The following is a 17,201-nucleotide window of genomic DNA, read 5'->3' as shown; positions in this document are numbered from 1 at the left end:
ATCACAGGTGTTCCTTCTAGGAAGACTTCTTGATGACAGCTGGCGGTGATGGAGAAGTTTTGAGGGATCCTTAACTGAGGGGCTCAACCTCCAGGCCTAGAGGGAGCCTAGGGCTTCAGGAGGGTCTATGAAACTCTAAAACTATTTTTAAAAGTTTCTGTGTGTATATTTTCTGCTCATTTTTCAGCAGAGGACCAGGTGGACCCCTGTCCATCTAAACCCCAGGTCCTGAGGCAAGAGGGCCAGTCCCTGAGTAAAGGCACTCCAGGCCCTGGTTTTAATATCTGCCTGGTCCTCATTCTGAAATCTCCAAGGGCAGACAGTAGCTAACAGCTGACTGGAGAGGCTCTGTGGCCAGTTGCAGTGGGGTGAGGGAGGGGGTGGGGCGGTGGGGAGGTGGGGCGGGGGCTGTTAAACAGAACTGAAAAGTTAGAACTTTAGAGCTGGGAGGGTGGAAATTTTACCAAGGTGGAAATCGAGGCTCAAAGAAGGGACTAGACACACTCAAGATCACCCAGTGAGTTAGTGAGAGAAAAGGTTTTCTGTGTTGGCTAGGCCAGCTGAAGAGGTCTGGAAGGTTAATTAAAGCAAAACAAACATTTCCTGAGCCCCACATCCGCTGACATGTCCACGGGCACCATCTCCATCACCTGGTGCCGCGTGGGGCTTCCTCACTGTTCCTCCCCCAGGTGATGCTGACGATAGAGGACAGAGATGTGAAGGGCTTCACCTGGGCCATAGCCCCTGCCTTGACTTCCCTGGGCTACCTGCTTATCCTGCTGGTCTCCATCTTCCCCTTCTGGGTGCGGCTGGTCAATGAGGAGTCCCAGGAAGTGTTCTTCAGTGGCCTGTTTGAGAACTGCTTCCATATCAAGTGCTGGAAGCCTCGACCCTTATCCAGTATGGAGGGCTGAAGGCGGGGATCGGGGAGAGGGAAGCAGGGCCAGCTTGGGGTTTGGGGGCTGACAGAGGACTGGTGGGGGCAGATAGAACAGAATGAACATGCCTGAAAGGACATTTTCTCTCAGTCTCTTGGGGTTAGACGAAAGTAGGCAGCTGGGAAGGTGTTAATGATGTGCGGTCTACCCATGGGGGGTTGGAACTTTGGCCCCAGGCCACGGTTGGGGACCCGAGGCTGGCCGGGCTCCGTCCTCTGGGCTGAGTGCCGGGGCCCAGCCTGCTCTCCCTCCTGCCCTCCCTTGCAGTTTACGTCATCCTCGGCCGAGTCTCCCTGCTGTCCGCCGTTGTCTTGTCTTTCCTCACCACTTTCATCATGGTGTCCTTTGCGTCTCAGCTCTTTCCGAGGACCCGGAAGCACAATTTTGTGTCAGCCTTCATCAGTTTCCTCACAGGTGGGGAGCAGCAGGTGGGCCCCAGCCTTGGGGAGGGGTCCAAAGATGGGGGGATGGTCTCTGTCTGAGGTCAGGAGAGGGACTTTCTAGGGCCCCTCTCCTCTGTTTCCATCTCTGTGAAGTTGCCCAGGGCACAGCCACCCCCTCCTTGGGGCTCCTCCTAACTGCACTTCCAGAGGGCACAGCCCTCATCACCTTGGCTTGGCAACATCTCTCTGGGGGTCTTTCCCATCATCTCTATCCTAGCAGCTGTCCTGGAACCTGGTACAGAGTTATAATATAATTGAAATATAGACTATAAACCAAATACAAATGTTTCTTGGATGAACGAATGGAAGAGACCATCTCTGCCCTCTAGAACCTTCTAACTTTAATAGGCTGACCAAGGCCCTGCCCTGGGAAGCTCCCATCAGATGGAGGACGTGGAACGCTCACAGTGGGAGCGTCACACCCGGGGCCCATCTGGAGTCAGCCCAGGGCACAGGCACAGAGGGTACCTGGGAAAGGGGTTTCTGAGAGGCAAGGCACATGGGCTTTGCAAAGAGTTAGGAAGGAGGGTGAGACAGTTGTGTGGGGTGAAGGTTGTTGGTTCTGAAAGCAAAGGGGCCCGGGCAGGAGAAGGGAGCCTCACGCAGGTGCTGGAAGGCTGGAGCAGGGGCAGGAGGAGACCAAGGGGGCCTGCCTGTGATCCCGCAGGGGCTTGTGCCTTCCTGGCCTTGTTGCTGCATGCCCTGGAGATCCAGAGTCTGCGGATGAAGCCCAGCCCCCCACAGTTCTCCATACAGTGGCCTTACTACGTCCTGGGCTTCAGCATCCTTCTGTTCATGGTGGCTGGTGAGTGATTTGGGGCTGGTGCCCTCTCCCCACCCTCTGTCTGGATTCAGGAGCTGTGGGTGCTCTAGAACTGTGCTGCTCAAAACCCTAGTCACATGTGGCTGTTGCTGTTGTTTAGTCACTCAGTCGTGTCTGACTCTTTGCAACCCCATGGACCATAGCCCGCCAGGCTCCTCTGTCCATGGGATTTGCCAGGCAAGGATACTGGTGCGGGTTGCCATTTCCTTTGCCAGGAGATCTTCCCCACCCAGGGATTGAACCTGGGTCTCCTGCATTGCAGGTGGTTTCTTTACCAGGGAAGCCTTCACATGTGCCTAGGTAACTTTAATTAATTAACATGAAATATGGTTAGAAATTGAGTTCCTCGGTCACACCAGCTACACCTCACATATTCAAAAACCACATTGTTACGTGCTCAGTGGCTTCCACATTGGGCAGTGCGGATGCAGAAGGTTCTGTTGGACAGCACCGCTCTAGGGCCTACCTCAACTCTGTCCCCCACCCTCACCCTCCCCATTCCCGTCTTCCTTGACTTTAGAACCAAACTTGCACATTTCCTGTGCTCCCTTACACCATCCTGGTTCCTAAGGCTTTCTATCCCTATCTCTCTAGCTTGAAATCTGTGATCTTATTTCTCACTTGAATACCTTTTTCTTTATTTATCATCATCATCTAAGTTCTTCATCCCATCTGATCCTGTCTAATTGTCCCTACTCCTCATCCTCTTCCCACAATATTAACCTGACCCATGATCATAACCTATTTAGACTCAATTTTATTATACGTTGAACATATAACAAAGGATATATCTGTAAGATATAAGTAATTATAAACTGTACACCCATATTTCCACCATATATTTAAGAACTAGCCATATTTTGTCAAATCCATTGTTTAGAATTTACACCCTTATTTTATGTACCACTGAGAAAGAAAAGACTGATGCCAAATATAATTCTAAGGTGCTCATAGCTTGTAAGGCACATCTTTATTTCAAGATGTTAACATGTGGAAAAAAATGGGCTTGTTAAAATTAATGAAATATGTTAGAATATTAAGTATCTTTGAAGTTTTTCCCCCCACCATGTGGCTCTTCCTTCTCTCGCCTTCTTCTCTATCCCGAGGAATCAATTATTCTGAAATTTATGCCAGTTATGTTTACTACATGGTTGTATATCCTTAAACAATGTATTATTTAGTTTTGCATACTTTAAAATGTTATATGAGTATTATGATACTGCAGAGAAGGCGATGGCACCCCACTCCAGTACTCTTGCCTGGAAAATCCCACGGACCGAGGAGCCTGGTAGGCTGAAGTCCATGGGGTCGCTAAGAGTCAGACACGACTGAGCGACTTCACCTTCACTTTTCACTTTCATGCATTGGAGAAGGAAATGGCAACCCACTCCAGTGTTCTTGCCTGGAGAATCCCAGGGACGGGGGAGCCTGGTGGGCTGCCGTCTATGGGGTCGCACAGAGTCGGACACGACTGAAGTGACTTAGCAGCAGCAGCAGCAGCATTATGATACTGTATTTTTTCTTTTGGAATTTGCTGTGTTTGATCGATATTATAATCTCGAGATTCCTCCATATTAATATGAGGAACTAAGCTTCATTTATTTTTACTACCTTGAGTATTTAATTGTGTAACTAAGCTTTCCAGTAGAAGGAGCATGGTATTTTTCTATGGGAGAATTTTTAAGTTAATGATTCAGTTTCTTTAATGATTACATGACTATTCAGGTATTTTGTTTCTTCTTGAGTCAGTTTTGCCAAGTTATATATTTCTTTATACATTTTATCTAAGTTTTAAATTTTATTGACAAAATATTTTTTAAATTTTGTTCTGCATCTGTAGTTGTATGCTTTTTCATACCTGATTTTTCTGTTTTTTCGTTACTAAGTTTGTCAAGGGTTTATCAGTTGTTTTAGTCTTTTCAAAGAATCAACTTTTTAGTTTTCTTGAAACAAACCTTCTTGTTTGTTTTCTACATAATTGCTTTTTGCCTCTTATTTTGAACTTCCCTCCCCACTACTTAATTTTTTTGTGTGTTTATTCTTCTGTTCCTTTTTCAACTTCCTAAATCAGGATCTAAGCTCATGGATTATTTCTTCTTTTCTAAGTAGGCATTTAAAGCTTTAATCCTCATCTAAGAATTGCATCTTTATTTGAAGCTCTCATTTTGATGTGTAATATTTTTTGTTGTTCAATTTCAAATATTTTCTTGTTCCCTTATTACTTCTTTCATCCATGCATTATTTTAAAGTATACAATTTGGTGCATGAACTGAAGCTGAGGAGTGGTATTTCTAGAACATTTTTTTCTCCTCCCTAATATCTTTTTGTTTTCTTTTTGTCTTTTGTGGAACCCCAGGAAGACTTCTGTTAGACCTTAATACTCTATCCTGCATGTCTGTCAGTTTCTCTTTCATATTTTCCATCTTTGTCTTTCTGGGCTGCATTCTGAATAATGTATTTAGCTATATCTTCAGTTTTATCCATTCACTTTTTAGCTGTGTCTGATCTATTTAACCTAGCCTTTAAATTTTTATTTCAATGAATCTATGTTATAACTAAACATTGTATTTTCCTGTAAATCTCATTTTATACTTTTTCCTTATGTTTTAAATCTCTGCTCTAAATATATTTTTATTATACATGTTAAACATACTCACTTTATATTCTGTATCTTATAAGTTTTGAAGTTGAATTACTTGCCCTTGTCTCTACAAGCCCTGGCTTGTGGTGCCTTGTTCCTTCCTATGTTCTGTGGATTTTGACTGTGAACTCATTTTCCTTGAAAAAAAAATTTTTTTTGGAAGATCTTTGAGGCCTGTATTTAAAGTGTTTCCTTAAAAAAGGATCTGCATTTGCTTCTGCCTGGTGCCTGGGTGCACAACAACTACCCTAGGATCCCAATCAAAATACTTAGGTACTATGAGTCTAGCTGCAGACCCACATAATAGCTAGCCTGTGCTTGTGAATTCTGAATCCGTGCAGGCAACTTTGAAGTTCCAGTTTCATGTGGTTGACTCTTACTAGATCCCCTCATTGCACACAGGACCTGGGCTTTCCTTTTATTTTCTGTGTCCTAAATAGCCAACTGAATGGAAACTCAGGGTCACCTGGGTTGAATAGATGTCTCCAAGGTGAAGGCTAATTGTGTGTTTGCTTAACCCTCTAGATTCCTAAGATCATTATGGTTTGGCTTCTGAAAATGTCTTACTCTGATGCCAACTTGATGATGTATTTATAAATAGGTTTTTGAAGAAATATTTAGAAGTTTTATTTAGTGGGTGAGTATCTTGTTGACTGTAAAGCTGAAAATAGAAGTTGTTTTATCTCAGTCTTAGCCATAATGCAGCATTTCTTATCCAGTCAGGATATCTCCATTTGTTCCTTAATATTCACTCTCCCTTCCTTCCAGTAAGATTCAAAACTTACTGAGATTTTTGAATGGGTTGGGCATGAAGAGGCCTGGACTTTGTGTTTGACCTTCCTCTCTGAAACCTGGTTTTCTTACCAATTAATGGTTAGACAATTGCTCAGATGACTTCCAGCACTGGCCATGGTTCCTTGAGTTTATACATCTATTTGTATGCTTTGTCTGTCAACGTACTGTTTTGCCTTCTATTTCTGTAAAACTCTAAATTGGAGGGTAGGTGCAGACCAGAGGAATCAGGTCAGAGGAGGGAATTTCCAACCTCTGGGGCACTGAGCTTGATACACTTTCTCTCTCCTGACTCAAACTTTTGCTGTGACCCAGGTGCCATCTGCCTCATCCAAGAAATAGCCTGCCCTAGATGCCATTTGTTGCCCATTTCCCAGAGTACTGAGGACACCCAAGAGATCTCGTACCTGGAAAACCTGGATAGTCTGGGAGGAGAACTGAGCTCCATGCAGAAGGAGACGCTGCTGAAGGAAGAAACCATTATCTAGACCCAGACAGTCTGTGCCCTGCCCTTCGTCCAGTGCACATGTGTCAGTGTGTGTGGCTCTTCAGTCTCCCCCAGTCTCTGCCGTTTCTGATGAGGCTTTTGAGTGTCAAGTCAACCCCTCCCTTCCCCCTCCTCACAGTGATTCTATCCTGCGTGTGTTTGATATTTGTTAAACGTTTTTTTTAATTCTTCCTGAGCTTTCTGAGTGGTTTTTTTGGACATGTGTTTTCAATAAAAAGAGGACTACCGTCTGTTAATCCATACCTCCGAAAACAGACAAGGGAATTCCCTGGCGGCCCAGTGGTTAAAACTCCACACTTCCACTGCAAGGGTCACAGGTTCCATCCCTCGTCGGGGAACTAAGATCTTGAGTGCTGTTCAGTGTGACCGAAAAACAAACAAAACACCAGCTTGCAGCCTAGAGGGCAGGAGGGGAGGGAGGAGTATCAGGAAATGACCAAGTGATACGAGGTTTTGTAAAATAAAAACTGAACAGAGTATAATCACAGCAGAAGGTGTTTGAGATAGGTGTTGAGATAATGTTTGACATTAAAAAGGGTTCCCAGACAAAAAAAAAAAAAAAGGGTTCCCAGACAAAAACTGTGACTCAGTACAGGGAACTTTTCTCATGTCTGTGTTGTGGGGAAGGGCTGGGAGTGGTAATAGGTGGAAGCTTCCCTGACACTGAGCTCCCAGGTCTGGGAGTCTGAGCCTAACAAGTCTATGCCTTGGGAAAGAATAGCCAGGTTAGCCAATCCACACATGGGCACTGAGCCTCTCACTAGAGCCAGAGGCCTCCTGCAGGCACCTCTAAAGTTGCCTCTTAATAGTCTTGAGGTGCTTTTATACTGGGGAGCACTCTGCCTCCCAGCTAGGCTGGTTATAACTGGGGAGAACACATGCTTTGGCCTTCCCAGATGGTGCTAATGGTAAAGAATCCATCCCTGGGTCGGGACTATCCCTAGGAGGAGGAAATGGCAACCCATTCCAGTATTCTTGCTTGGAGAACTCCATGGACAGAGGAGCCTGGAGGGTCCATGGGATCGCAAAAAGTCCGACAGGACTGAGCAACTAACACTTTCACTGGCTTCCCATTGCCTCCAGGTCATCCATCACCCTAAGTAGTTAGCTCAGCCACCTGCTCTAGTGGTTGTGAGGGTGCGGGGAAGCACTAATGCCCACCACTCACTGGGTTCTTCGTCGTGCTCCTTATGCTGGGGCTACCCGGCCTCACTTTTGGGTCCACCCAGGAAATCTGAGAAACCTGTGTGCAGGTCAGGAAACAACAGTTAGAACTGGACATGGAACAACAGACTGGTTCCAAATAGGAAAAGGAGTAGATCAAGGCTGTATATTGTCACCATGCTTATTTAACTTATACATAGAATACATCATGAGAAACGCTGGGCTGGACTGGAATCAAGATTGCCAGGAGAAATATCAATAACCTCAGATATGCAGATGACACCACCCTTATGGCAGAAAGTGAAGAGGAACTAAAAAGCCTCTTGGTGAAAGTGAAAGAGTGAAAAGGTTGGCTTAAAGCTCGACATTCAGAAAACTAAGATCATGGCTCCTGGTCCCATCACTTCATGGCAAATAGATGGGGAAACAGGGGCTGACTTTATTTTTTGGGGCTCCAAAATCACTGCAGATGGTGATTGCAGGCATGACATTTAAAAATGCTTATTCCTTGGAAGGAAAGTTATGACCAACCTGGACAGCATATTAAAAAGCAGAGACATTACTTTGCCAAAAAAGGTCTGTCTAGTAAAAGCTATGGTTTTTCCAGTAGTCATGTATGGATGTGAGAGTTGGACTATAAAGAAAGCTGAGCGCTTAAGAATTGATGCTTTTGAACTGTGGTGTTGGGGAAGCTCTTGAGAGTCCCTTGGACTGCAAGGAGATCCAACCAGTCCATCCTAAAGGAGATCAGTCCTGGGTGTTCATTGGAACGACTGATGTTGAAGCTGAAACTCCAGTACTTTGGCCACCTGATGCGAAGAGCTGACTCACTGGAAAAGACCCTGATGCTGGGAAAGATTGAAGGCAGGAGAAGGGGACAACAGAGGATGAGATGGTTGGATGGCATCACTGACTCAGTGGACAAGAGTTTGGGTAAACTCCGGGAGTTGGTGATGGACAGGGAGGCCTGGCGTGCTGCGGTTCATGGGGTCGGGAAGTCGGACAGGACTGAGCGACTTTAGTGAACTGAACTGAACTGAAGCAAATCTGAGCTCAGGTGCTGGCTCCTCCGGGAAACCTTCCCTGACTAGCCCCTACCCAACGCCCCCACACAGTACCCAGGGTAGAAGCCTCTTATGCGTACCCACAATACCCGGGTGCTTCCCTCCGTCACCCTCTGACCCTAAGCCTCGCACAAAGCACCGGAGGATACAGTAAACATGTGTTGACAGACTGGGCTCTAATCTAAAGTGCCATGAGGGAGGCGCTTTATCTCGCGGTGTGTCTGGAGAAACGTCCTTCCGATAACGGAGCGCAGATGCAAATACACGGAGGCGCTAAGGGCCCGCAGACGGTGAGCAAGAACGGAGGCAGGTGGGTGGAGCCTCTGGTGGTCTGGCGCGCTCTCTCGAACGGTCCCCAGGGAAGGGGGATCAACGAGACGCACCGGCCTCCGAGAGTCCTAGAGAGGAAACGGAAGGGGCCCCTCCTTAACGCACCTGTCTGACCGCGTCCGTCGCCCACTTCCGGCTCGCCGCTGGCTGGGGCGAGCCTTCCTCAGGTGTGGGGCTGTGAGGGGAGGCGAGTTTGAGTAGCGGGGCCGAGGTGGCTGGGGCCCGGGTTCCGTGCTGTGGGGCTGCTGCGGGTGTCGGCGGTGGCGGCGAGGCTGACGCTGAGGCGCGCGTCTACCCGGAGCTGCCTTCCGCAGCACCGAGGCCTTGCGGGTCGGGATCCCGGGGGCGCCGCACGGCGCTCGGCTCAGGTAGGAGGGAGGTTGGTCGCGCCCGGCCAGGGTTGGCTTAACGGGGGAGGTCTCCAGAACCCGGATATCTTGAGCTGAAGCAGAACACTCTGAAGAGTGAAAAGTGGTCATTTTAGAACGAGAAGCTCATTCAAAGAACAATAAAGTGGCGCCTTCTATTTGTGCAGTGCTAGAAATAAAAGATGAGTGAGTGAGGGCTTCCCCCAGCCCCCCGCCCATTCTGGGCCGGTCAGTAGGGCATCTTAGTTCCCAGACCAGGGATAGAACCCATGCTTCCTGCAGTGGAAGCTCAGAGTACTAACCGCTGGACCGCCAGGGAATTCCCCAGAATGAGGACATTTCTTTACCAAAGGGAATCTTGTAGATGGAGACACATGGATAAGCATTCGCACTATAATGTGGTAAATGCAATCGTGGGATGAACAAATTCAATAGCTAAAAAGTCAGGAAAGAGAAATCTCGATGCAGCAGAGAAAACAAATAGGGTGAAAATGTAAATACATTTGAAAAGGATAGATAGATACACGAACACAATAGAATATTAAGCAGACACTTTGATAATATTAATGCCTACTGCCATTCGCTTATTCTCTGCTACATGTAAGGCGATTCTCCCCGCTTTCTCCTACCCCAAGTCTACAGGTCTCTTCTTTCTCATGAGTACTTGAACTTGTGTAAACCTTTCTTTTTTTTTTATGGCTTCCCATGTTTCTTATCTACACTTTTGTGTTTTGGGAGGCTGACCTCAATCATCTGTCTAACCTTTTACATACTCAGTTTCTTCAGTACACTCACTAGGATGGTTGTCCGTATTAAATGAGAGCGTGTGCTCACATGCTTTCTAAATGGTAAAGCATAAGTTGGAATTCTTTTGATCAATTATAGTAATGGTATGTATATCATTCTGTTGTTTTCTTTAGGCTGAGCACACTGTCACATTCTAGCCACCAACAAGGCTATTGGTTTTGCCTGCAAAATGCCTTAACTGTCTGCTTCTTTGCCACCTCCCTGATCTAAGTCTCTATCTCCTGCTTGGACTACGGTAAGTGCAGCTTTCCTTCTTGACCCTTCGTATCTATACTCTGCTGACACTTTGCAGGCAGAGTGACCTTTGAAGAACATATATCTCCCCACTAAAATAAGGAGTAAGAGTGAAGTCCATAATCCTTACTGCATGCTCAGGCCCTGGATAATCTGTTTTCCTCCTTCCCCTGTGTTCTGTCCCTCTGTCACTCTACTGAAGCCACTTTGCTCTTTGGTTTGTTTGCAGACTGCCTTCCTAATGTCTAGCCCCCAGGCTTTTGCCTAGAAAGTTCTTTGAATGACTGGCTCATTCTCATTTATTTGTTGGGTCTCATCTTAAGTGTCGTTTCTTTAGAAAAGCCTTCTCCAAGTTGATTGTCCCCATTAACACCCTCTTATTTCCTTTTTAGAACTAATTCTCATTTATAATTTAAATATATTTGTTTACATTTTTTTTCCATTTGCTGCACCAGTTTGTGAGTTTCAAAGGGCAAGCACTTTTGTTCCCTCTTGTGTTTCTAGCTTCTGTGGGCCAGTCATAGATATATGTTTAATGTATATTTTCTTTGATTTTGGAAGAGTGGGCCCTGGTGACTGATCTAGTTATAATACATCTCCATTTAATGATTATCCTCTTCATGAAATTCTTCAGTAGTATCCTCTTCATGAAATTCTAAGCTATTTGTGGGTATAAGCTAAGTCTTGTATGTTTTCCATTTATCCTCCACACATAAGTGGTTAGCAAATACTGAGTTGAATTGACATGACTCAGGATATATGTCTCGTCTTTTGAAAATGTCTCATTATCCTGTTTTCCAGTGGAATGTTTATTGATGTAGAGGCAGAACTGGGATACCCCGAGCTTCCTGGAGTCTTATTTATGCTGTCCTGTTGTCTGTCTGTTCTTCCCTACAGACCTTCAGTCTTTTGGGAGGTGGTGTGAAGATGCTTGTAGAGCGTCCAGGGATGGCAGAAGAGCCTCAGCAGCAAATGGGTGGCCATGTGGTAAAACTAGAGAAAGAGCTGCCGTGGGGCAGGACGAGGGAGGACCCCAGCCCGGAGACTTTTCGCCTGCGGTTTCGGCAGTTCCGCTACCAGGAGGCGGCCGGGCCTCAGGAAGCCCTCAGGGAGCTCCAGGAGCTCTGTCGCCAGTGGCTGCGGCCCGAGCTGCATACCAAGGAGCAGATCCTGGAGCTGCTAGTGCTGGAGCAGTTCCTGACCATCCTGCCACGGGAGTTCTACGCCTGGATTTGGGAGCATGGCCCCGAGAGCGGCAAGGCCCTAGTGGCCATGGTGGAGGACTTCACGCAGAGAGCCCTGGAAGCCAAGGCGGTGGGTGAGAAGGGGGTTCTGGGTCTTGCTTTGTTGATTGGAAGGGAAGCGGTAAAGAATCTAGAGGTTTGATGAAGCAGTGGGAGTGGGTGATGTGCATGCAGAGTCTCCTTTCTCTGCTTCCGGGCCACTAGAAGTACTTTTTGGAGGGTAGAGGAGTTTTCAGCAAGGAAAGCCATTTCCACGGAAGACGCAGGGCCAGTGGAAGGGCTGGTGGCTGCTTTTCTGGTCATCAGGGCAGGGCCTTGGCCATATTTCCTTTGTGAGCCTTGTGTCCAGGAAGGCAGTGGTGGACCTCCCAGTGGTTAGCATTGGCTTCTAATGCAGGGGGCACTGGATTCAAGCCCTGGTTAGGGAGCTAAGATCCCACATGCTGTGTGGTATGGTCAAAAATGAAAGAAAAGGAAGGCAGTTAGGATGGATTTCAAAGGCCCAGGGGTCTCCTTCCTCTTTGGGCGGAGACGTATGTGGGCTTGCAGGGAATTCTTCTTGGTGAACAGTTTTTCTCAGGAGCGCTGTCTGTAGCAGTGCCATTTCCACATTTGGGACGTTGGCTCAGATGATCACATAATGAGTGACTTTGCACCTCAGAGGCTTCCCTGGGACTCTGGTCATGTCTCTGTCCCTCTCTGGTACAGTTTCCTGCTGGCTGTCTAGGAAAGAGAGGACAGGACCGAACATTACTGTTTTGCTTGCAGGTAACAACCTTCCTTCAGTTTATCCTCCCCTTTCCCACAGCAGTCACCCTGACTTCTTGTGTTGTCTAAGAGAGTTGTTTTGTTTTGTCTTTAGTAGGAGCTTAAAAGTGGACCAGGAAGGGCCTGTTTTTGTGGGTTTTGGTTTTCCTTGCTATTTGTAGAACAATTTTTTTCCTCACTAATTCACTGTACACTTTAGGCCTTATATTTTTTGTTTTCAGCATCTTTAACTGAGGAATGTTTTTTCCTAATGTGTGTTTTGGGCTAAAGTTCTCAATGAAATGATACTATCTCTCTATGATGTTGTTCATGGTGGAATGTGATCAATACTGAGGTGAGCTGAAGGGACTCCTGTCAAATGGCATGGATACAGACAAGTATCTGATCTCAGAGCCTGATGAAGGCAGTTTAGCTTCCTTTTCACCTTTTCACTGCTGTGCTCAGGAAGAGCTGAGCCAGCTTGTCCATGCCCCAGCAGCTGGAATGGCTTTCATGACAGCCTTACACAGGCCTCGTTCTAACAGGTGTTGGGGACTCTTCTTAGGTTCCGTGCCACGTGCAGGGACAGCGGGAGGAGACAACGCTTTGCAGAGACCCCTGGGAACCAAGTGTCCACCTGGGGCCCGTGGAGGTCAAGCCCGAGTGGGGGATGCCCCATGGGGAAGGCATCCAAGACCTTGACCGAGGCACTGAGGAGCAGCTCAGCCAGGACCCTGGAGAGGGGACGCAGGCCTTCCAGGAGCAGGGTAAGATGCAAGCAGTAAGAAGATAGGGTGCAGAAAACTGCTTTGTACCCCACGTTCCCCTTTCCTTATAGACCCCTCAGCTGAGGGGTCAAACCAAGGCACCTGTGGGCGCAGTTTTGCGTTTCCCTGACTTCCTCTTTGACTTTAGTAGGAAACAGATGCAGTGGAGTTGTTCTCTATAGCTCGATCTCTCAATTTCTGCTATCTGGGATCACTCTGTCTTGTCATTTCTTCTCCTTCCCCTCACATCCTTAATATGGAGAGCGCCAGGGCATATGTAGCTGATATGTAGGGATTTTTTTCTTTTTTTTTTTAAGTGGGTGGATAAACCAAATTCCTGAAAGTAACAGGTGACTTTACTGTGTTGCAGAATCTCAAAGGGGATTATTGTGAGCCTGTGACTTGGGAGCATGAACCGTCCTGAAGGGCCATGTGTAGTGGGTTGGGCCCTTCTTCCCAGCTGAGAACAGAATTGGGTACACCCATGCCCGGCCTGTCTGGAGGCTCCTTATGGTTCCTGGGGTTCTGTGTGTCGGGCAGCAGAGCCTGTGGCTGAGCTGCTGCAGGACAGTGCTAATCCTGCTCCTGTTTTCCTTTCCTGTTCAGCTCTGCCAGTCCTTCAGGCTGGTGCTGGCCTCCCTGCAGTGAGCACCAGAGACCAGGAGGTGGCAGCCAGCTTCCTGACGGCTGGATCCCAGGTGAGCTGTGCCTGCCCTTGAGGGATCACGAGGTTGCTTTGAATGAGGCGCACCTTCCTCAAGAGTTCTCCTCACAGCAGAGCACTGTGCACAGAGTTGAGTGATTCTTCCTTTCTCATCCTGATGGATGTGACAGCTTCGTTTTCTCCACTTGTCTATCAATCATCAGTTATTAATTTGGATTGAGCCTTATGCCTTAGGGTCTAGGCATGAGGCTCAGTTCACTCATTTGTATTACTCTTTGATTTCTTCTTTTTTTCCTCAGTCAACTCAGTATTACTCTTGTAATTGTAGTGTTATTCAGTCACTCAGTCATGTCTGACTCTTTTGCAGCCCCATGAGCTGTAGCTCACCAGGCTCCTCTGTCCATGGAATTTTCCAGACAAGACTACTGAATACTGGAGTGGGTTGCCACACCCTCCTCCAGGGGATCTTCCCAACCCAGGGATCGAACTCACGTCTCCTGCATTGGCAGGCAGATTCTTTACCTCTCAGCCACAAGGGAAGCCCAGTTGTGAGGAGGAAGCCATTATTGGTGGGAACCCCACAGGCATGATTTAGGCTGTGGTGGGCGGCCAGGAGATCAGTAGCCCTCTGTGGATAGCTTTTATGGATCTGTCTGTGGCTGCTCTTCCGTGGACCCCTTCCTCCCCACCGAGTCAGCAGGAGTGTTGCTGACTCAGAGGTGGGGGTGCCCAGCAGTGCCAAGTGGAATGGTCTCTCTGGCCCCTCCAAAGGCTGCACCAGGAGTTTTGGCCTTGTTAGCACTTCTTAGCCTGCCACAGATGGGGGTCCCTAGAGCACAGGTGGGCAGTCCTGTCATGGTGTGAGTGTCTCCCATGGCATGCCCAGTGTTCCCAGGGAGGTGGGGGGTTTCTAGTGTGACAGCTTTCTGAAAGGGACATCAAGTCTTAAAGTGAAGAGTTCCTTGTAGAAGGAAAGTTATCATTTGGCAGAAAAAAAAGAAGTGACTCAAGTTTGATCTCATTAAAGCAGTATTTAGGCAAGGTTTGGTGCCTGTGCTGTTTCCTGCTTCTGTTGACCAAGGACATTTAGAGGAGAGGAAGAAAGACATCAGCACTTTTTTTTTCAGTTAAGTTAGACTCTCTCCTCCTGCCACAAATGTTCTTTACTGTGTCATGACAGCAGCACATTCATTTTAATGTGGCCCTGTTCTTAAGACAGGGCCTGCCCAAGTGTTTGCTTATCTCTGAGGGAAAATTGATTCTACATGAGGGGATAAATAGCAGCCCCCATCTCCCTCCAATATGAGGATGTAGTGGAGGTGATTGAGTAGTGGAAGTTGGAGGCTGTGGTTACTGGGTACCAGCAAAGTCGCTGCAGCAAAGACTCAAAACAGTGCCTCCGACAAGTCCATCACTTCTCTGTCATTAAACTGTCTAGAGGGAGGCACTTCCAGTCCCCTTTTGGAGCCATCTGGGACCCTGGTTCCTGTGCTGTTTCCTGCTTCTGTTTTCCAAGGACATTTAGAGTAGAGGAAGAAAGACATGAGCATTTTTTTTTTTTTTCAATTAAGTTAGACTCTCTCCTCCTGCCACAAGTGTTCTTCTTTGGGGAGAAGTGATCTTCTCTCTCTGTTCTCCCCTGGAGTGTGGCTCCCTGTGTGTCTGCTCTTTAGCTGTTCCTGCCTTGGGATTATTTCTTTATCCTTAGCCATCTCCTGTGCTGTTTCAGGGGTTGGGCCCATTTAAAGACATGGCCCTGGCTTTCCCTGAGGAGGAGTGGAGGCATGTAACCCCAGCCCAGATAGACTGCTTTGGGGAGTATGTGGAACCCCAGGACTGCGGGGTCTCACCTCCAGGTAAGACATCAGAAATGCTGGCTGTCTCCTCTGTATTTTGTCAAATCAGGAAGCATTAAGTGTCCTTTTTCCTTTTCTCTTTTAATGGCCTTGCCTGAAAGGACTTTCCCGTTGAAGCGTGACTTGTCATTTCCCTCTTTTCTTGGCTTCTTTGCTCCCTTGTATCTCTCTCCTCTCTTCTTTTCCTTTTCTTCTTGATCTTATGTAACCAATTATTCTGTTAATTTAGAGAGAGTAAAAGAGGAAACGAAGGACCTGTGGAAGGGCACTTCATTCCTAATAAATGTGCTGATGTCGAGGTGGCTTGGTACAGACAGCTGCGTTCACTGGCCCATCCAGCAGTCATGAAGCATCTGTCCTGAGTCAGTCCCTGTGCCAGGCTCCCAGAGACCCAGGGCAATAAACCAGGCTGAGGTGGAGGGCACAGTGTGAGCAGGGACAGTGACCTGAGGGAGGATGTGGAAACATTGCTGGAACAGGTCCGTGATCCTAGGGAAGCTGAACATCTCGACGACTGTAGAATAGCATGTGTAACAAGGTCATGTGTAAGTAAGTGTGGAATAAACAGTGCTAATTGAATGCATGTGCTGTAGAGACCCACAGCGGGGGAGAAATCAAGGTGTGTTCCTTAGAGGATGGCATTGAGTCAGATTTTGAAGGAAAGCACAGGGTGACTTAGTAGGAAATTAAGAGGGAAGGCATTGTAATTTAGCAGATGGTTCCGTGAGAAGGCAGGGAGATGGTCTGAGCTTGGGCTGCTGTCAAAAAATACCACCAAGTGGGTGGCTTTAACAACAGACACTTAATATCTCCCAGTTCCAGAGGCTGGGAAGTCCCGGATCCAGTTGCTGGCACATTTGTTGTCTGGTGAGGGCCTCTCTTCCTGGTTCACGGGCAGTTGCCTTCTTGCCAGTCCTCATGTGGCAGAGGGAGGGAGAGAGAGATCTCATGTTTCTTCCTCCTTTTTTGTAAGGCCGTTAATCCATCACGAGGGCTCCCACTCACATGACCCCTGTGTGCAGAGAGCCAGCCCTGGCTTCTGCTCTTCTGGGACATGGTCCCATCCTGGGGGCTCCACCCCCAGACCCTCACCTAATTAGGGTCCAAAGGCCCCACCTCCTAACAGCAGCCCTAGGGGCCTGAGAGCTTCAGCCTGTGAATTTTGGAGGGAACCCAAACATTCAGTCCATAACAGGTGGAAAGAAGTAAAGGAATGTCTGGTTTTAGAGTCAGAGCAAGTGAAATGCACAGAGGTCATTGGTAGTTGTTAATGGGACACGTTAGAAGCCAGGTTCTGGCTAGAAGTTTCCCTTCAGATCTCTTCAGCGTTGGTCTGTATCTCCTTTGTCCTGTAGGCCTGGGGAGCAAGGACAAGGAGGCAAAGACCCAGCTGGCAGACCCCAAGGGGCAGCTCGCTTGCGGGCGGGCAGAGAGGTGTGGGGAGGCCGCTCTCCAGGGCCCGGAGTTGGGAAGACCAAGCGAGCAGCAGGCCGGGAGCTCGGTGGGAAACGCGCCCGGGCCACTCCTGCCCCAGCACAGCATTGCCCCGCTGCCCGATGACCTCCAGACCCACAGCTCCTTCTGGAAGCCTTTCCAGTGCCCTGAGTGTGGGAAAGGCTTCAGTCGGAGCTCCAACCTGGTCCGACACCAGCGGACGCACGAGGAGGAGAAGTCCTACAGCTGCGGGGAGTGCGGCAAGGGCTTTGCGCTGCGGGAGTACCTGCTGAAGCACCAGCGGACGCACCTGGGCCGGCGGCCGCACGTGTGCAGTGAGTGCTGGAAGACCTTCAGCCAGCGCCACCACCTCGCGG

The 17,201-nt window shown here is 48.0% G+C and overlaps 2 protein-coding genes across 3 annotated transcripts in view; both read left to right on the top strand.

The window, feature by feature from the left end:
* Positions 1–6,315, top strand: part of LOC104992735 (transmembrane protein 225-like) — a 9,289-nt gene extending 2,974 nt beyond the window's left edge. For both annotated transcript variants that reach the window (XM_010845705.1, XM_010845703.1), the window contains exons 3-6: positions 690–900; positions 1,206–1,352; positions 2,049–2,186; positions 5,953–6,315. In XM_010845705.1, the coding sequence (XP_010844007.1) occupies positions 690–900; positions 1,206–1,352; positions 2,049–2,186; positions 5,953–6,125 (669 nt within the window). In that variant the 3' untranslated portion in view covers positions 6,126–6,315. The remainder of the gene's footprint in view (positions 1–689; positions 901–1,205; positions 1,353–2,048; positions 2,187–5,952) is intronic.
* Positions 6,316–8,816: 2,501 nt separating this feature from the next.
* Positions 8,817–17,201, top strand: part of ZSCAN25 (zinc finger and SCAN domain containing 25) — a 10,235-nt gene continuing 1,850 nt past the window's right edge. Inside the window, exons 1-7 of the mRNA XM_010845706.1 lie at positions 8,817–9,071; positions 9,992–10,113; positions 11,010–11,426; positions 12,669–12,870; positions 13,477–13,568; positions 15,264–15,390; positions 16,746–17,196. Coding sequence (XP_010844008.1) covers positions 11,040–11,426; positions 12,669–12,870; positions 13,477–13,568; positions 15,264–15,390; positions 16,746–17,196 — 1,259 coding nt within the window. The 5' untranslated portion in view covers positions 8,817–9,071; positions 9,992–10,113; positions 11,010–11,039. The remainder of the gene's footprint in view (positions 9,072–9,991; positions 10,114–11,009; positions 11,427–12,668; positions 12,871–13,476; positions 13,569–15,263; positions 15,391–16,745; positions 17,197–17,201) is intronic.

Source organism: Bison bison, unplaced genomic scaffold, assembly GCF_000754665.1.
Source record: "Bison bison bison isolate TAMUID 2011002044 unplaced genomic scaffold, Bison_UMD1.0 scf7180017864223, whole genome shotgun sequence".
Taxonomy (NCBI): domain Eukaryota; kingdom Metazoa; phylum Chordata; class Mammalia; order Artiodactyla; family Bovidae; genus Bison; species Bison bison.
Note: the sequence above shows the minus strand (reverse complement) of the source record. Positions and strands in the feature narration are given on the sequence as shown.